Raw genomic sequence first — 17,638 nt, 5'->3', positions numbered from 1 at the left:
TGTGGGCTAAGAACCGTTCTCCCTCTGATGGTCTCATACGCTGTAAGGCCGGGGTCTGTACCTTGACGGGCTCCGAAGAGAGTGAGGGTTCGACGAACACTCCCAACTGATCGGGAGCCTAGTGCTTGGCCCACAGTCGGCGCCAAATAAACACCGTGGATGACCAGTTTAGCCCGGGGAACTTCAGAAGAAGAAGGGACACCTGGGGGTCTCCCTGGCATCTTATTAAAAATAATAACATTTGTTATAGGCTTACTAGGTGTCAAGCATTTTTCTAAGCACAGGGTAGACACACACAGCATGGCCTGAGGGATAGTGCGCAGGCCTAAGAGTCAGAAGGTCGTGGGTTTTAATCTCAGCTCCGCCACCTGCCTGAGCCTCTCTGAGCCTCAGTTCCCTCATCTGTAAGATGGGGATCGAGACTGTGAACCCCATGTGGGAGAGGGACTGCCCAGCCTGATGACCTCGCATCTATCCCAGCGCTGAGAACAGTGCCTGTTACATAATGAGCACTTAACAAATACCACGATTATAATTATTATTATTAGGTTGGACACAGTCTTCAGCCCCACTTTACAGATGAGGTCACTGAGGCCCAGAGAAGTGAAGTGACTTTTCCAAGGTCACCCAGCAGACGAGGGGCGGAGCCGGGATGAGAACCCAGGTCCTTCCGACTCCTGGTTCTGGGCCCCAACCGCTAGATCACGCTGCTTCTGACCTCTCCCCGTCAGCATCCCCCCGCCTGGCTCCCAGAGGCCTCGCCTGCAACCAGCGGACCCCTTGGGCCCAAGTGAAGGGGAGGGGAGTCCGCCCGCCATCCACTTACTCTGGTCTGCATAGTTTTTGGCCTTGAGCTCCAGCTGTCGGGTCTGCAGGTCGAGGTGGTCCACCTGGATCTGAAGGTCCTTCTTCTCCTGCTCCAGGGCATCTTCAAACTCGATGAACTTCTGCAGCCCGGTATGACCGAAGGGTGACAGGGGAGAGGAAGGCAAGGAAGGGGAGGGAGGCACAAGTGAGCAAAAACCTGGACATCACTCTCCCCGTTTTCATCCCCCAAGGGCACTCGGCACGACCTTCATCCGAGTGATAGAAAGGCACTGGGCAGAGACCCCCAAATGCTCGGTACAGTCAGTCAATCTCATTTCTTGAGTGCCTACTGTGTGCAGAGCGCTGTACTAAGCACTTGGGAGAGTACAACAGAACCATAAACAGAAACATTCCTTACCTACAATGAGCTTAAAGCATAGAAGGCTCTGCACGTGGTAAGCACTCAACAGATACCCGCCAATTCATTTTTTTTTAATGCTCTTTGTTGAGCACTTACTATGAGCCAGGCACTGTACTAAGCTCTGGGGTAGACAGAGGCTAATCAGGTGAGACACAGTCCATGTCCCACACGGGGCTTGCAGGCTTCATCCCCGTTTTTCGGATGAGGGAACTGAGGCCCAGAGAAGTGAAATGACCTGCCCACGGTCACACGGCAGACAAGCGGCGGAGCCGAGCTAGAACCCCAGCCCGTGCTCTACCCACTAGTCCGTGCCGCGTCTCAGTGAATCGACTGGGCTCGGGGGTGAGGGGAAGGAGGGGCCTCCGGACAATTTTCCCCGGCGAGGGGGCCGGCCCCTCCGCAAAGGAGGGGTGAGCTTGAATAAACTCCCTCGACCGCCTGCCAAAGGAAAACCCTGCCCTACTTTAACAGCATCTTCAATTAGCTGCCTTCCACCTTGTCAATCAGCCCATCAATCAATGGTATTTTATTGAGTACTTCCTGTGTGCTAAGCACTTGGGAGAGCATAGTACAACAGAGCTGGGAGGCAGGTCCCCTGCCTGTAACGATCTTACGGTCTGGAGGGCGTTTACAGTCTAGACTCGATCAACTCATTGATTAACAGTATTTACTGAACACCATCTTTGTGCGGAGCCCTGAAGTAACCACTTGGGAAAGGCTAACAACAGCTGTGGTACTTGTTAAGCGCGTACCGTGCGCCCCGCACTGGACTAAGCATTGGGGCACATACGAGATAATCGGGTTGGCCACGGTCCCTGCCCCGAGAGGGCTCCTGGTCTGAATCCCCATTTTACAGAGGAGGGTACTGAGGGGCAGAGAGGTGAAGTGAATTGCCCCAGGTCACACAGCAGACAGGTTGTGGAGCGAGGATGAGAACCCAGGTCCCTCTGACTCCCAGGCCCGGGCTCCAGCCACAGCACCATGCTGCTTCTACAGCAGATAAAGGAATTGGTAGACAAGGTTCTCTGCCCTTATGGGGGTTACGGCCCAGCACCAGTGCTTGGCAGATAATAAGCGCTTAACAAATATTATAATCATATTACTAACAGCGATTATGGATGCTTTTAGAGATTTTAAATCAGGAGAGATATTCAACAGTCTGCATACGTGAAGAGAAACCCTACTGAAATCCCTCATAATCTATCAGTGGTAAACCTGAAGGTCCCTGAGGGCGGGGGATCTTGTCGACTAGTTGTACTGCCCTTTACCTGAGCGCTCAGTACAGTGCACTGCACCAGACAGGCTCTCGGTAGGTACTACTGCTATTTATTAAGCACCTCCTGAGTGCTAATAATAATAATAATGTTGGTATTTGTTAAGCGCTTACTATGTGCCGAGCACTGTTCTAAGCGCTGGGGTAGACATAGGGGAATCAGGTTGTCCCACGTGGGGCTCACAGTCTTAATCCCCATTTTACAGATGAGGGAACTGAGGCACAGAGAAGTGAAGTGACTTGCCCACAGTCACACAGCCGACAAGTGGCAGAGCTGGGATTCGAACTCATGAGCCCTGACTCCAAAGCCCGTGCTCTTTCCACTGAGCCACGCTGCTTCTCTAAGCACCATTCTGAGCACTTGAGAGCACACGAAAGAATCAAGACGCACATCTTCTATCCTCAAAGAGCTTCGTTTCTAATGGAAGATTCAGAGAGAAATTCCGGTGCTAAGATTCTATAGGTTGTTTTTTTAAACCACCACGTCACATGCATTTTTCCCTTGTTAAAAACGAGATTTTTTTTTTTTCACATCATCTGTGAGTACTGGTGACGGAAATACTTTAGGAAGCAAGCTGAGTTAGTAAAAATACAAATGGGGGGGGGGGGGGAAGGCAGGAAATTGACATTAAGTGGGCAACTCTGATTAAGTCAGAAAATGAAATTTAGGTTTCGAGAGGCACCGGTAGCTCGCCCACGCTGCGCATATGGAACGCCGCCTAATTCCGGGACAGTCGGTAAACGCGAATCCTCTCCAGAGGTTCGGCCGGTGCCAATTCTCAATGTAAACGCACGGGGTGATGCATCAGCGTGCTGAACTGGGCGCTTGGGAAGTGTCGGAGAAGAGTCAGATGACTCTCTCCCTCCCCTCGGGGGGCTTCCCGGTCTACCGGGGAGTCCGACGCAAAATACTCCACAGAGAGAAGAAGGGAGAGGGACGAGGGACAGAGTAGACGAACGATCAGTTAAATGGTAAGCTCATGGGAGGGAGGGGACGTTTTGATCAACTCTGAGGCGGTGGAACCCTGTGGAGAAAGCTCAGGCCCGGGAGTCGGAAGGACCTGGGTTTTAATCCTCCGCTGGTCTGCTGTGGGACCTTGGCCAGGTCCCTTCACTTCTGTGAGCCTCAGTTTCCTCATCTGTAAAACGGGGATGAGGACTGTGAGCCCCATGTGGGACAGGGACTGCGTCCAACACGATTACGCACTGCCCCATCGAACAGGAACTCCTCACGCTCGGCTTTAAAGCCGTCCACCCTCTTGCCCCCTCCTACCTCACCTTTCTCGTTCTCCAACACAGCCTGCACACTCTGCTCCTCTAATGCCAACCTTTTCACTGTACCTCCATCTCATCTATCTCATCGCCGACCCCTGGCCCATGTCCCGCCTCTGGAGGGCCCTCCCTCCTCAAATCCCACAGATAATGACTCTCCCCCACTTCGAAGCCTTATCGAAGGCCCATCTCCTCCAAGAGGCCTTCCCTGACTAAGCCCCCCTTCCTCATCTCCCACTCCCTTCTGCGACATCCTGACCTGCTCTCTTTGCTCATCCCTGCTCCCAGCCCTGGAGGACGTACCTGTGATTCATTTATTTATATTACCATCTGTCTCCCCCCACTCTAGATTATAAGTGGGCAGGGAATGTGTTTATTGTTGCACTGTACTCTCCTAAACGCTTAGTATTATTATTAATATGGTACTTGTTAAGTACTTACTATGCGCCAAGCACTGCTCTAAGAGTTGGGGTAAATACAGAGTAATCAGGTTGTCCCACGTGGGGCTCACGGTCTAACAGAACAGTGCTTTGCACATAGTAAGCGCTTAATGAATATCATCATCATCATTAGTAATAATAATAATAATAATGACAATTATAGCTTTTGTTAGGCCCTTACTATGTGCCAGGCCCTGTACAACGTTCTAAGGTAGTTAAAAGCAAATTGGGTTGGGCACTGTCCCTGTCCTATGTGGGGCTCACAGTGTCAATCCCCATTTTACAGGTGAAGTAACTGAGGCCCAGACAAATGAAGTGACTTGCCCCAAGGTCACACAGCAGGCAAGTGGTGGAGCTGGGATTAGAACCCATTACCTCCTGACTCCCAGGCCCAGGCTCTAGACACTACACAAGGAGGGAGAACAGACAGTGAATCCCCATTTTAAGGATGAGGGAACTGAGGCCTGGGAGAGTGAAGTAGCTTGCCCAAAGTCACCCAGATGGCAGGCAGTGGAGTTGGGACGAGAACCCAGGTCCTCTAACTCCCACGCCCGGGTTCCTTCCACTAGGCCGTGCCGCTTCTCGGCGTAAAAGGTCGTGAGCCCGCTGTTGGGTAGGGATTGTCTCTATTGGTTGCTGCATTGTACTTTCCAAGTGCTTAGTACAGTGCTCTGCACACAGTAAACGCTCAATAAATACCACTGAATGAATGAATGAACCGGAGAGTGTTTGGATAGCGCCGCAGGGAAAGACTTTGTGAGATTTGAGAGGATGCTCAGGCGGGTGGAAGCCTGCTGACGCACTGTTTTCGGAGGTTGCCTCTTAGAGGAGCGGGCCCTGATGCAATTTGATTCCCTCATCCCGAAGCCTCCGAGCTCCGAACTGGGAGCAGTGGCGGGAGAACACCGGGATTCCTAGAGATCGGGGAATTTGCTAGCGGGGTTGAGTGGGGAAAGGAAAGCGCGTCTCAACTCAACTTTTTCTGCTGCGTTATCTAATGGTAGCCTTGGTATTTAAGGAGGGGCTACTTGGGGCCCGCCTGCCAGCCCAAGCTCTTGGGAAGTTCAAGACAGAGGGTCGCTCCCTGTCCACAGGGTGTTTCCATCCTAATGGGGGGGAGCTCACATGAAAAATATTTACAACTTTTAGCTTCCCCCCACCCCCATGATGGTTCTCCTGCTCTTAATGCACTTTATTCCTGTCCTCAGCACTGCACTTTGATTTCCGTATTGGATTATTTATTCAGCTGCTATCACCTTGCTCTAAGCGTGTTACCACCTCCTGTTATGATCCTATTCCCCCTATGTGGAAATCATTCCCGTCTAATGACAATGGACTCTGGGCTCCTCGAGGGCAGGAAGCGTTTGTCTTGCTTCTGTTGTAGTAAGTCGAGTATTTATTAAGAATTTACTAGGGGCCAAGATCTGGGGGAGAGACATTATAATCTCCTTGCGGGCAGGGAACTGTTCAGAACACTGGACTGAGCGTTTGGGAGAGCACCATACGGCAGGTGGTAGATGTGCACCCTGCCCACCGTAAACTTACAGTTTAGAAAGGGAGAGGAAGAGACCCGCGGGGATTATTTCTTCTATGGTATTTGTTAAGTGCTTACTAGGTGCCTGGCACTGAATTAAGCGCTGGGGTAAACACATTTTACAGATGGAGAAACTGAGGCCCTGGAAGGTTAAGTGGCTTGCCCATGGGTCAAAGAGCAGAGCACAGACTCAAACCCAGGGATCCTGCCTACCACTCCTATGCTATCTCCACCATGCTCTCGACTACTCGGAACGGTGTTTAGCACTCAAGAGGTGCTCAATAAACCCCACTAATTGACTGACAACATTCCACGGGGCAAGACTGAGGATGGGTTACCAGTGTAATTTCAGTCGATCACCAATACATATCTTTCATTGGTATTTGTTAAGCACTCCGTTTCCCAGGGACTGTACTAAGCACTGGGGTAGATACAGGTTATTCGGGCTGGACCCAGTCCCCGTCCCACATGGAGCTCACAGTCTTCATCCCCATTTTTCAGGTGAGGGAACTGAGGCCCAGAGAAGTGAAGTGATTTTTCCAAGGTCAGGCGCAGCTGGCAAGTGGCGGAGCCGGGATGAGAATACAGGTCCTCTGACTCCCGGGCCCAGACTCTTGCCACGCTGCTTTATTGAGTACCCGCGGGGTGCATAGCCCTGGACTAAGCGCTTTGGTGAGGACGATCCATTAGAGGTGACAGACAGGCTCCCTGGCCTCCAGAAGCTTCTAGTCTAGGGAGGGAGGTGGGGGGAAGATAGACACTCAAATACATAATGATAATAAGGATGGCATTTGTTAAGCGCTTACTACGTGCCAAGCCAAGGCCCACTATAGAGCCAACTGCCTCAGCTGGGGGTGACCATACTTTTTTTTTTTTTTTTTTTACCAGTATCTGTTAAGCGCTCACTACATGCCAGGCACTGAACTAGGCCCTGAGGTAGATGTAAACTAACGAGGTTGGACCCAGTCTCTGTCCCACATGGGGATGGCAGTCTTAATCCCCATTTTCCAGATGAGGTAACGGAGACCCAGAGAAGTGAGGTGACTCGCCCAAGGTCACACAGCAGCAGACAGGGGGTGGAACCGGGATGAGAACCCAGGTCCGGGCTCCGCCGGCTAGGCCATGCCGCTCTGGTCCGCAAATGTCTGACCCTGCCTGGCGCCACCTTTCTACGAATGGGACTGCCTGAGTGCCTCCCGCCTGCAGACCCCAGACCGAGCGCTCGGGGCAGAGGGCATGAGGGTCGGCAGTTGCTGAATTGTACACTCCAAGCGCTTGGTACAGTGCTCTGCGCATAGTGAGCTCTCAAAAAATATGACTGAATGAATGAACGAGTGGGTGGGCTGGGGGGGGAGCCGCTCTTTCCCTGGGGCGCCCCTGGGACGTCACTTCCCCGGCCAGGCCGGCCTTGGAGGCGGCCACGTTCCCAGGGGGCCAGAGCACCCCCCCCCCCCAGGCCAAGAGCTGCGGGGCTTGGCTGGGCCCGGACCCTCTCTTGGCGAGCAGCTGTCACATTAAAATCGTCTGGCTGCTCTTCCAAAAGTCAGCCACTCTTCGTTTTTCATTTCTCTCTTCCTTCCGGCTTCCCTACTTTTCCTCTCTATCACAACTGACCTTGATGGGGCGGGACAGGGGCACCAAGGGGGATAATGGGGAGGAGGAGGAGAATGAAGATGAGGAGGAGGGGAAGAGGAGGAGGGGAAGAGGACGAGGAGATGGAGGAGAAGTAGAAGGAAGAGGAGAAGATGAAGGAGGAAGAAAAGGAGAAAGAGGAAAAGGAAAAGGAGGAGGAAAAGGAGGAGGAAGAAGAGAAGGAGGAGGAGGAAAAGGAGAGGAAGGAGATGAATGAGGAGACATTGGACAAAAAGGAGGGGAAGGAGATGAACGAGGAGAAAGAGAAGGAGGAGGTGGTGGTGGTGGTGGTGGTGGTGGTAGAGGAGGAGGAGGAGAAAGAGGAAGAAGAGGAGGACTATGAACCAGCAGGAACCTTCGCTTGGTCAGACACCTGGGCTCCAGGCGCAGACCCTGAGGACATTGGCTGGCAGTTTTTAAGCACTTAATGAGTCAGGCATCAAGAAATCTGTCTTTCTTACCTAGAAATCATTTACAGAGGTCATGCGGAGGGCTGAAATAAAGCCAAGTCGTGATGTAAAAGAGCACTGATAAGGGGATTAGGACTGGGCTCTCCCCACCTTCAAAGCCACCCAAAAACTAGCTTGGGGGGGACACGACAACGACAGCTTCCCTGACTAAAGAAAAATGGGCTTTACCAAGCACATTCTGTGTGCAGAGCACTGTGCTAAAGCCCCACTGCCCCTACCGGCTAATCGGATCAGACCCAGGCCCAACCTAAGAGGGAGGGAGAGCAGGGAGTTCATGCCCATCTGCCAGAGAAGAAAAACGAGGCATGGAGAAATTAAGAGGCATGGAGAAGTTAAGCAAACGGTCTGAGGTCACACGGCAGCCATGTGGAGGAGCTGGGTCTAGAGAAGCAGTGTGGCTCAGTGGAAAGAGCCCGGGCTTGGGAGTCAGAGGTCATGGGTTCTAATCCCAGCTCCGCTACATGTCAGCTGTGTGACTCTGGGCAAGTTACTTCACTTCCCTGTGCCTCATCTGGAAAATGGGGATTAAGACTGTGACTGCCCCGCCCCTCCAAACTGGGCCAACCTGATTACCTTGTATCTCCCCCAGCACTTAGAAGAGTGTTTGACGCAAAGTAAGCGCTTAACAAAGACCATCATCATCAGAACCCAAGCCCGAGCAGTAGCCGGAGTAGGAGGAGGTTTTATTGAGCACCCACTTGCTGAGCACTTGGGGCAGTGCCCGGTAGTAGGCGTCTGGGAAGAACAGTACAGAGAAGTGATGCTCTCGTGGGGTTGACAAACAGAAAAAAAATCTGCAATTTGAGTGGCCAAAATAAAAACACTCGCTGCCCCAATTTACAGAGGAGGTAGCTGAGGCACAGAAGAAGTGAAGTGACTTGCCCAAGATCACACACAATGGGCAAGTGGTGGAGCCGGGATTGGAACCCAGGACCTTCCACTTGCCACTGTGGCACTTTAATGCCACCGAGGTACTTAAGTGGTCTCAAACGCCCACCCCTGTTGCATTTATGTACATATTCTGTATCATCATCATCATCGAGGGTATTTATTGAGCGCATATGTGTACCAAGAGTTTGGGAGGATACATCATAACAGAGTGGGTCGACATAATCCCTACCCACGACGAGTTTACAGTCAAAAAGGGAAGACGGACATTACTGTAAATAAATTTATAATATATCATTTATAGCTAGGTATGTAAGTGCAGTAGGGCCAAGGATAGGGAGTCTCCCCGCCATATAGTAAGACCTTTGAGGGCCGGAATGCCTACAGATTCCACTGTCCTTTCCCCAGCGCTTAGAGGAGCATTTTGTACGCGCTAGGTAGCGAACGGCGAAGACGACTGCCTGCCGGGCGAGCGGCCCGGTCGGACGGACGTGAGGGCTACCTCGGCCTTCCCCCAAAATAATTCAGGTGGAAAGTTATATAATCGGACGGGGTGGGAGGATGGGGATGGAGGTGCGTTTCCACACTTGGAAGCGGGGGAGAAGAGGAGTCACGAGCCGGACGGCCACCCGACCGACGAGAAGGGATTTACCGGGGGGTGCCCGCCGCCCGGCCCCACGGGGGATCCTCGGACGGCAGAGAGCCCGGGTCGCCGTCCACCCTCCAGGCTGGGTTTAGAGTGCGAATCCACCGCCAATGAACCCCTCAAAGGAAGACCTGCTAAAGCCGGGATGGGGTGGAGGAAGGGGGAGAGATCTTCTTTACGGGCCTTTTCCGAGGGAGCCTGGAGGGACCTGCCCGGGGAGCCTCGGTGGCTGCGGTGATGCGGGGAGGCCAGAAAGGACCAGCTGCAAGATCCAGGGCTTGAAAGGGCCCAGGGTGGTGGGTGGGGAGAGGGAGGAAGGGAGGGAGGGAGGGCAGCGAGTTGGGAGTAGTAGGGGCTGAAGGCGGGGACCAGGGGCCGGGGCTCGGAGTTGCATTTGAGTCCCCTGGGAAGATGGTGGGTGATGGATGCATGGAGGGAGAGAGGGAGGGAAGCTGGGATGGAGGCAGGGAGGGAGGGAGGGAGGGAGGGAGGGGTGGCTGTTCTCTCTCAGTCCTGCAGCCCCCTTCCATCCAGGCTAGGCTCAAAGCGGATTGGGTCCCGGAGGAGGGATGAGGGTAAGAAGGACGGAGGGATGGACGATGGGGAGGAGGAGGAGGTGGAGGAGGAAGGGGGGGGGGCGCTTCTAGAAGCCCGGGCCCTTCCTCTGCGGCAGCAGCCCCGTCTCCCCCATGAGCGTCTCCCCCATGAGCGCCGACAGTGAGGACAGCCCCGAGGACAGCCCCGAGGACAGCCCCGCCCGCAGCCCCCACATCTCGCTCTCCCCCCACCCAGGGTGTGGCCACCGACACCGCCGACACCGTCCCCGGGGATGCGGATGGCCAGGCGCCAACCCGCCCCCGCCCCACCCCGGGGGCACCACGGCAGGACGGGAAGGTCGAGGAGGGGCCCGGGGAAAGCCCAGGACGGGAGGAGACGGAGGAGGAGGAGGAGGAGAACAGGGGGACAGAGATGGGGAAGGGGAGACAGACGGGGAGGGGGAGAGATGGGAGAGAGATGGGGAGGGAGATGAAGGAGAGGGAAATAAGCAAGGAGAGAGATGGGGAGGGAGGGAGAGAGAGCGAAATAGGGAGGGGGAGTGGGATGGGGAACAGAGAGATAGGAAGGGAGAGCGATGGGGACCGAGAGAGATGGGAAGGGGGAGATGAGGGGAGAGAGATGAAGAGGGAGAGAAATGAATAGGAAGAGAGATGGGGAGGGAGAGATGGGGAGGGAGAGATGGGGAGGAGGGAGAGATGAGGAGGGAGAGATGAGGGGAGACATAAGGAGGGGGAGAGATGAAGGGAGGGAGATGAGGGGGAGAGATGAAGGGAAGGAGAGTGATGAGGAGGGAGAGATGAAGAGGGGAGAGATGAAGGGAGAGAGGTGGAGGAGAGAGATGAAGAGGGAGAGATGAGGGGAGACAGATGAGGAGGGGGAGAGATGAAGGGAGGGAGATGAAGAGGAAGGATGAGGGAGGAGAGATGGGGAGTGGGGAGAGATGAAGGGAGGGAGATGGGGGAGAGAGATGAAGAGGGAGAGAGATGAGGAGGGAGAGCGATGAGGAGCGAGAGCGATGAGGAGCGAGAGATGAGGGGAGGAAGAGATGAAGGGAGGGAGATGAGGGCCAGAGGTGGGGAAGGAAGGGGAGGGAAAGAGAGAGCGGGGTTCGGCGCGGCCGGGGGAGTGGGGTCGGGGGGGGTGTGGGTGTGGGTCCGCCTGACCGACCTCCTCGGCCTGCTTGCGCAGCGCCTTCTCCCGCTCGTACTGGGTGAGGAGCTGCTCGTTGTCCTCGCGCAGCAGCTCCAGCTCCACCTCGTGCTCCTGGTTCTCGCTGAGCACCGAGTCCAGGTTCTCCAGCACGTTGACGACCAGCGGCATCAGCTCCTTCACCACCTCCTCGTCGTAGCAGCCGATGAGGCGCTCGAACTCGCGGTAGATGGAGCCCGCCAGGCCCGACACCCGCTCCGACATCACCGAGCCCGAGCAGTAGTCGTCCTGGTACACCACCACCCCGCCGCCCTCGTCCATCTGGATCTCCATCATCGCCGAAGCCGCCGCCGCCGCCAGCGCGGCCCGGCCCGCTCCGTTGCTCGGCCTCGGCCTCGCCCGGGGGCCGCCGCCGCCGCCGCCGCCTCAGCCTGTCACCTCAGGGGCTCGCCCGCCGCTGCCTGTCACTCACCCGCCGGAAGTCCCGCCCCCGGGAGCCGGAAGTCCCGCTCTCCTGCTCCTCCCCCCGTGGCCCCTTCTGCCCGTCACTCACCCGTCGGAAGTCCCGCCCTCCTGTTCCTCCCCCCGTGGCCTCTTCTGCCCGTCACTCAGTCGCCGGAAGTCCCACCCTGCCCAGTCTTCTTGCTCCTCCCCCCCCCGTGGCCCCTTCAGCCCGTCACTCACCCACCCAAACTCCCGCCCCCCGCCCCTTCTCCCCCGTGGCCCTTTCTGCCTGTCACTCACCCGTCGGAAGTCCCGCCCTCCTGCTCCTCCCCCCGTGGCCCCTTCTGCCCGTCACTCAACCGCCGGAAGTCCCGCCCCCTGCCCGGCCCTGCCCTGCTGCTCCTCCCCCCGTGGCCCTTTCTGCCCGTCACTCACCGCCAGAAGTCCCGCCCTGTGCGGGCGGAAGAGGCTCGTCCGGCCCGCAGGCCGCGCCCTTGCGCGCTCCCCCGCGAGGGGGCGCCACCGTGCGGCCGACCCTCCTCGGCCGTGACGTCACGGGGAGGCCCCAGCCCGGCCCCCTCCCCATTAGCCCCAGCGTTTTCTCGGGCTTACCCTATTTTTTAAAATAAAAGATATTATTATCAATAATAATGGCATTTTTTAAGCCCTTACTATGTGCCAAACAGTGTACTAAGCACTGGGGTGGATACAAGATCATCAGGAGCCACTTGGGCCTTACGGTCCAACTACTTGTTAACCACAAAATACGTGTCAGACAGTGTTCTAAGCGCTGAGGTGGATGGAAGGTGACCGGGTTGGACCCAGCCCCGGCTCCACAGGGGCTCGTGGTCTTCATCCCCATTGATCCCCTTAATCACCTCGCCTTGCTACCTCCCCGTCTCCCCCCAGCACGTATGTATATTTGTATCTATAATTCCATTTATATTGCTGCCCGTTTACCTGTTTTGTTCTCTCTCTTCCCCGTTCTGGACTGTGAACCCAGTGTGGGTAGGGATTGTCTCTCTTTATTGCTGAATTGTCCCTGACAAGCCCTAAGTAGAGTGCTCTGCACACAGTAAGCGCTCAATAAGTACACCTAAATGGATGAAGGAGAGTACAACAGAGTTGGTAGGCAGGTTCCCCCACACCCAATAAGCAAGAATACCTGAAGCCTAAATCGCCTCTCTTGAAAAGATGAAGTCAGTGGGGTTAATTACTATTAATTAAATGAGATAAACCAAGCCATGGGGGGATTAACAGGCTAACCCCCAAACTCAGCAATTAATAACCCGCTTTATCTCCGGTGGAGATACTGTAGTCCGGGCTCTCCTCTGTCATTATTTTGAGGATTTTGAGTCTTCACAGAGGTCACAGACACAGAACCACAAGCTCTTTTCACAATTCAGAAAACGACCTGGACACAGGGCCCTCCCATAGGCCTGCTGTCAGATTTGGCTGCCTGGAGAAAGGGAAAAAAAAAATCACTTATTCTGTGTGACTTTTATTTTAGCGCTCAATCAGTTTGACTGACTGACTTCCATGGTGTGTGGTTAACAATAATAATAATGGGATTTGTTGAGCGCTTCCTATGTGCCAGGCATTATACTAATGTTGTCATAGAGGAGTCATTTGAATCCCGGGACCTATACCGTTTCTTTGGTCTCCCCGCTCTCACAAGTATTTGTGAAGTGCTTACTGTGTTGCCAAGCACTGCTCTAGGTGCTGGGCAGCGAGGCTCGGTGGAAAGAAGCCAGGCTTGGGAGTCAGGGGCCGTGGGTTCGAATCCCAGCTTCGCCATTTGACAGCCTTGTGATGTCGGGCAAGTCACTTTACTTCTCTGGGCCTCAATTCCCTTATCTGGAAAATGGGGATTAAGACTGTGAGCCTCACCTGGGACAACCTGATGACCCTGTATCTCCCCAGTGCTTAGAACAGTGCTCTGCACATAGTAAGCGCTTAACAAATACCAACATTATTATTACTCCAGCGCTTAGAACAGTGTTTGGAACATAGTAAGCACTTAGCTGATACCACCATTATTACTATTGTATGTTAATCGGTTTGAACACAGTCCATGTCCCTCATGGGGCTCAATTTACATAAGAGGGAGTACCATTTAATCCCCATTTTACAGATGAGGAAACAGAGGCACAGAGTGTTTTGGGGTTTTTTTTAAATGGTGTTGGCTAAGTGTTTACCAAATGCCAGGAACTGTACTATGGGGCAACCTGAAGCAGGGAGAAGTGACTTACCCAACAGACAAGGAGAGGAGCTGGGATTAGAACGCAGGTTCTGCCTCCCAGACTGCATTCTTTTCCACAAAGCCACACTGCTCTGCTCCATCCCTTCTGGCAATTAGGGGATCTGGCAGGGGGAGGTTCGAAATGAATCCAGGAAGCCCTCTTGGAGGAGTGATTTCAGGAGGGCTCTGAAGAGGGGGAAGAGTGATAGTCTCTCCAGTTTGCAAGGCTCTGGGTCACCACAGCCGAAAGAGCTTGGTCGAGCCAACTCTACTGTATCAGTACTCCGCCGCACGCTCAGTACAGTGCTCTGCACACAGTAAGCGCTCACCACACACTACTCAACCCCCACTAGATTGCAAACTCCTTGAAGGCAGGTAACACGCTTTCCTTCCGCTATTAATAATAATAATGATAATGTTGATATTTGTTAAGCGCTATGTGCAGAGCACTGTTCTAAGTGCTGGGGGAGATACAGAGTAATCAGGTCATCCCACGTGAGGCTCACAGTTAATCCCCATTTTACAGATGAGGTAACTGAGGCACAGAGAAGGGAAGTGACTTGCCCACAGTTACACAGCCAAGTGGCAGAGCTGGGATTCGAACTCATGACCTCTGACTCCGAAGCCCAGGCTCTTTCCACTGAGCCACGCTGCTTCCCCAGTGATTGCAGTGTAGGTGCTCAATAAATACCACTGGGGGTTGGAGGACGGTCTCACTCATTGATGGATTCCAACCTTTATTTTTTTTTTTTAAGTGGTATTTGTTAAGCACTTACTATGCACCGGGCTCTATACTAAATGCTGGGGTGCATACAAGCAAATAAGTCCCTGTCCCACACGGGGTTCACCGTCCTAAGCCCAATTTTACAGATGAAGGAACTGAGGCCCAGAGAAGTGGACTTGTCCAAGGTCACACAGCAGCAGATAGGCAGCGGAGCCGGCATTAGAACCCAGGTCCTTCTGACTCCCAGGCCCGGATCCACGGGGCCACGCTGTTGCTTCCTTGCAGCCGCTGAGGTCTTGGAGACCATGAGGGCAGCTGTTCTCAATCGTATTTACTGAGCATTTACCGTGTGCACAGTGCTGTATGAAGCGCTTCGGAAAGAATACTACAGCAAATAATGAGAGATCCTGATCACAACCGTTCAGTCTGGCCATGTGGCCTACTGGCCAACCGTGGTTCCACGGAGAGGCCTGGGTTAGAGAAGTAGCATGGCTCAGTGGAAAGAACAAGGGCTGGGGAGTCAGGGGTCATGAGTTCAAATCCGAGCACCACTGCTTGTCAGCTGTGTGACTCTGGGCAAGTCGGTTCACTTCTCTGGGCCTCAGTTCCCTCATCTGTAAAATGGGCATGAAGATTGTGAACCCCACGTGGGGCAACCTGATCACCTTGTATCCTCCCCAGCGCTTTGCACATAGTAAACTAAGCTTAACAGATGTCATCGTTAGTATTATCATTACTCCGGGAAAAGGGCATCCCGATACAGGCACGGACAAGAGGGGAACGTGTTTTCTGGCCATTCCTTTGGCCTCACTCGGATGAAGAGACACCGGGTGAGGGACCCACCCTTGGAAGCAGTCCACCACCCGGGAATGGGAATGGCAATTAGAGCCACCCTTTCATTCCTTATCCACTCCCTGACTCCATCATGTCAGCTACTTGGAATTCCCTAAAACACAAACCCAGCTAAGAAGTTTAGTGAGGAAAAAGGAGCGGCATGAGCCTCATCCAGAGACCCGGTGGCTGGATGATCTTTTTGAGCTTCTTTTTTTAAAAAATGCTATTTGTTACGGACTTACTATGTGCCAGGGACTGTACTGAGCGCTGGGGCAGATCCAAGCTCATCAGGTTGGGCACGGTCCCTTTCCCCCTTGGGGCTCACAGTCTTCATCCCCATTTTACAGATGAAGTAAATGAGGTCACGGGGAGTGAAATGGCTCATCCAAGGTCCCGCAGCAGACAGGCGGAGGAGCCAGGATTAGAATACAGGTCCCCTGAGTCCCAGGTCCAAACTCCTTCCTCTGGGCTAGCTGCTTCTCTGCTTTGCAGATGCAAAATGCTATACTAAGCACTCGGAAGAGTCCAGTAGAGGAGAATTGGGGGACAGGTTCCCTGTGCCCGAGTTTACAGCCTAGAGGACTAGCTGGGGGATTATACAGTCTGGATCAGACGGGGTGGCAGTGGCCAGCGGAAAAGCACCCGCGAACCCCAGAAGATGTAAGGGAGGGTCTGCCACACTCAACAAATCCCACCGTCCGATTAGCCGGATGACAAATCTTCCCGTTGTCTAGCTCACTGCCAACCTCTCACTCACGTCCCGCCTCTGGCCTGGAACGCCCTCCCTCTTCAATTCCAACTGGCGATCGCTCTCCCCTACTTCAAAGCCTTATTAAAAGCCCATCTCCTCCGAGAGGCCTTCCCCAACTAAACCCTCATTTCCTCTTCTCCCACTCCCTCCCGGGTCACCTTGATTTACTCCCCTTATACACCCAACCCCCAGACTCACTTAGTCCATCTCCGTCATTTATTTATATTAATGTCTGTCTTCCCCTCGAGATTGTAAGCTCATTCGTTCATTCGGTTGTATTTATCGAGCGCTTTACTGCATGCAGAGCACCGTACTCAGCAGCTGGGAGAGGACGGTACGATAAACAGACACGTACCCTGCCCACAATAAACAGTCTAGAGTGGAGGGGAGAGCGCCCGTGATATCGTTTTACGGTACTCTCCCAAGCACTTAGTACATTCCTCTGCACACACTAAACGCTCCATGACGATCGCCCGAGCCGGCTCAAAGGGGCCGGGTGAAAGAAACTGCCGCAACCAGCAAGATACGGAGACGCCCGGTCCGAGTTGCCAGATTTAATACCATCGTTCTGCCCTGTCGGAATAGCGAGACGCCCCTGTCAAATGCCCGAGGTTTACTCACACAGCTCGAGAGAAGCTGGCACCAAACGCGCTTGCGAAAAGTGTTTTAAGGCGGACTGAAAACATCTTCCAGCAGTGGAGACGGCAGGACCCCGGTGAGAACGCGCCGAGACCCAGGGTCCTGAGGGCTTCTGGGAAACGAGAGGATGGGACGAGCGGGTGGGATCTGGCCCCAAAGTCAGCAGGGGCGGTGAAAGACGGGTCAAGTCTTTGGTCGACCAAGTGCGCGTCGATTCGGAGAGGCCGCAGAGCGGAATTAGGCAGGTGCTTCCTGCAGGCACTTAGGGACCCAGGCCAAAGGGCGAGGGCCGCGTTGGGAGAAGGATGCTGTCTTGGAGGCCTGAGGAGGCTCAGGGTACCACACCTGACCCCTGCCACAGTCTCTCCCAGCCACCTGACCCCAGGGTGCTCTAGAAGCGGGGACCCCAACCCGGCCCGTGAGATTCATCCGCTGAAGACCGTTTCGGTAGTTCAAAATGACCCGATGATTCCCCGTCCCATGGTGGAGACCTAGCCCCCAGCCCGCTCCCCGCCAAGACCACGGCAGTTCATCGTCTGTGCCGACTGCCCTCTCGCCAACCCTTCCATCGCAATCACCTACGAGAGGGCATCGGTGCCCCGGGGCAGAGAGGATCGGAGGAAGACGGTGGCCCGCTTTGGCCCCCGCTCCGCTTCCAAAGGACGGCCTGCGAAGCTGCCCTTACTATTCTGACGGAGAGGGCTCGTTGACGTCGCTGCTCCCCGGCAGCCGGACGGCCGCCCGAGGTGCCGGAGTCAGAGCCCATCCGACTCGGTCCGAGGTGAAATCCGCTCCGAGGGACAGAGGGTCACCTTCCCGTCGGCGCGAAATCGCCACCGTGTGAGGAAGCTCTGGTAAAGGAGTAACATTCCTAGGCCCGCCCCGATCAAAGAGATCAGAAGTGCTCTTCCTGA

The 17,638-nt window shown here is 54.4% G+C and overlaps 1 protein-coding gene across 12 annotated transcripts in view; it reads right to left on the bottom strand.

Annotated features, from left to right (window-relative positions):
* The window catches only part of MAPK8IP3 (mitogen-activated protein kinase 8 interacting protein 3), a 54,064-nt gene extending 42,576 nt beyond the window's left edge, over positions 1-11,488 (bottom strand). For 8 of the 12 annotated variants that reach the window (XM_029048949.2, XM_029048951.2, XM_029048954.2 and 5 more), the window contains exons 1-2: positions 11,109-11,487; positions 827-947 (exon numbers count right to left, since the gene is read on the bottom strand). In XM_029048949.2, coding sequence (XP_028904782.1) covers positions 827-947; positions 11,109-11,426 — 439 coding nt within the window. In that variant the 5' untranslated portion in view covers positions 11,427-11,487. Of the gene's footprint in view, positions 1-826; positions 948-11,108 lie in introns of all 12 variants that reach the window. The other 4 variants (XM_029048950.2, XM_029048953.2, XM_029048956.2 and 1 more) reach the window with 1 other exon arrangement.
* Between the last annotated feature and the right edge of the window lie 6,150 nt (positions 11,489-17,638).

The sequence above is a fragment of the Ornithorhynchus anatinus genome, chromosome 21, assembly GCF_004115215.2.
Source record: "Ornithorhynchus anatinus isolate Pmale09 chromosome 21, mOrnAna1.pri.v4, whole genome shotgun sequence".
Taxonomy (NCBI): Eukaryota; Metazoa; Chordata; class Mammalia; order Monotremata; family Ornithorhynchidae; genus Ornithorhynchus; species Ornithorhynchus anatinus.
The sequence above is the reverse complement of the archived record's forward strand: the minus strand, read 5'-3'. Positions and strand labels throughout refer to the sequence as shown.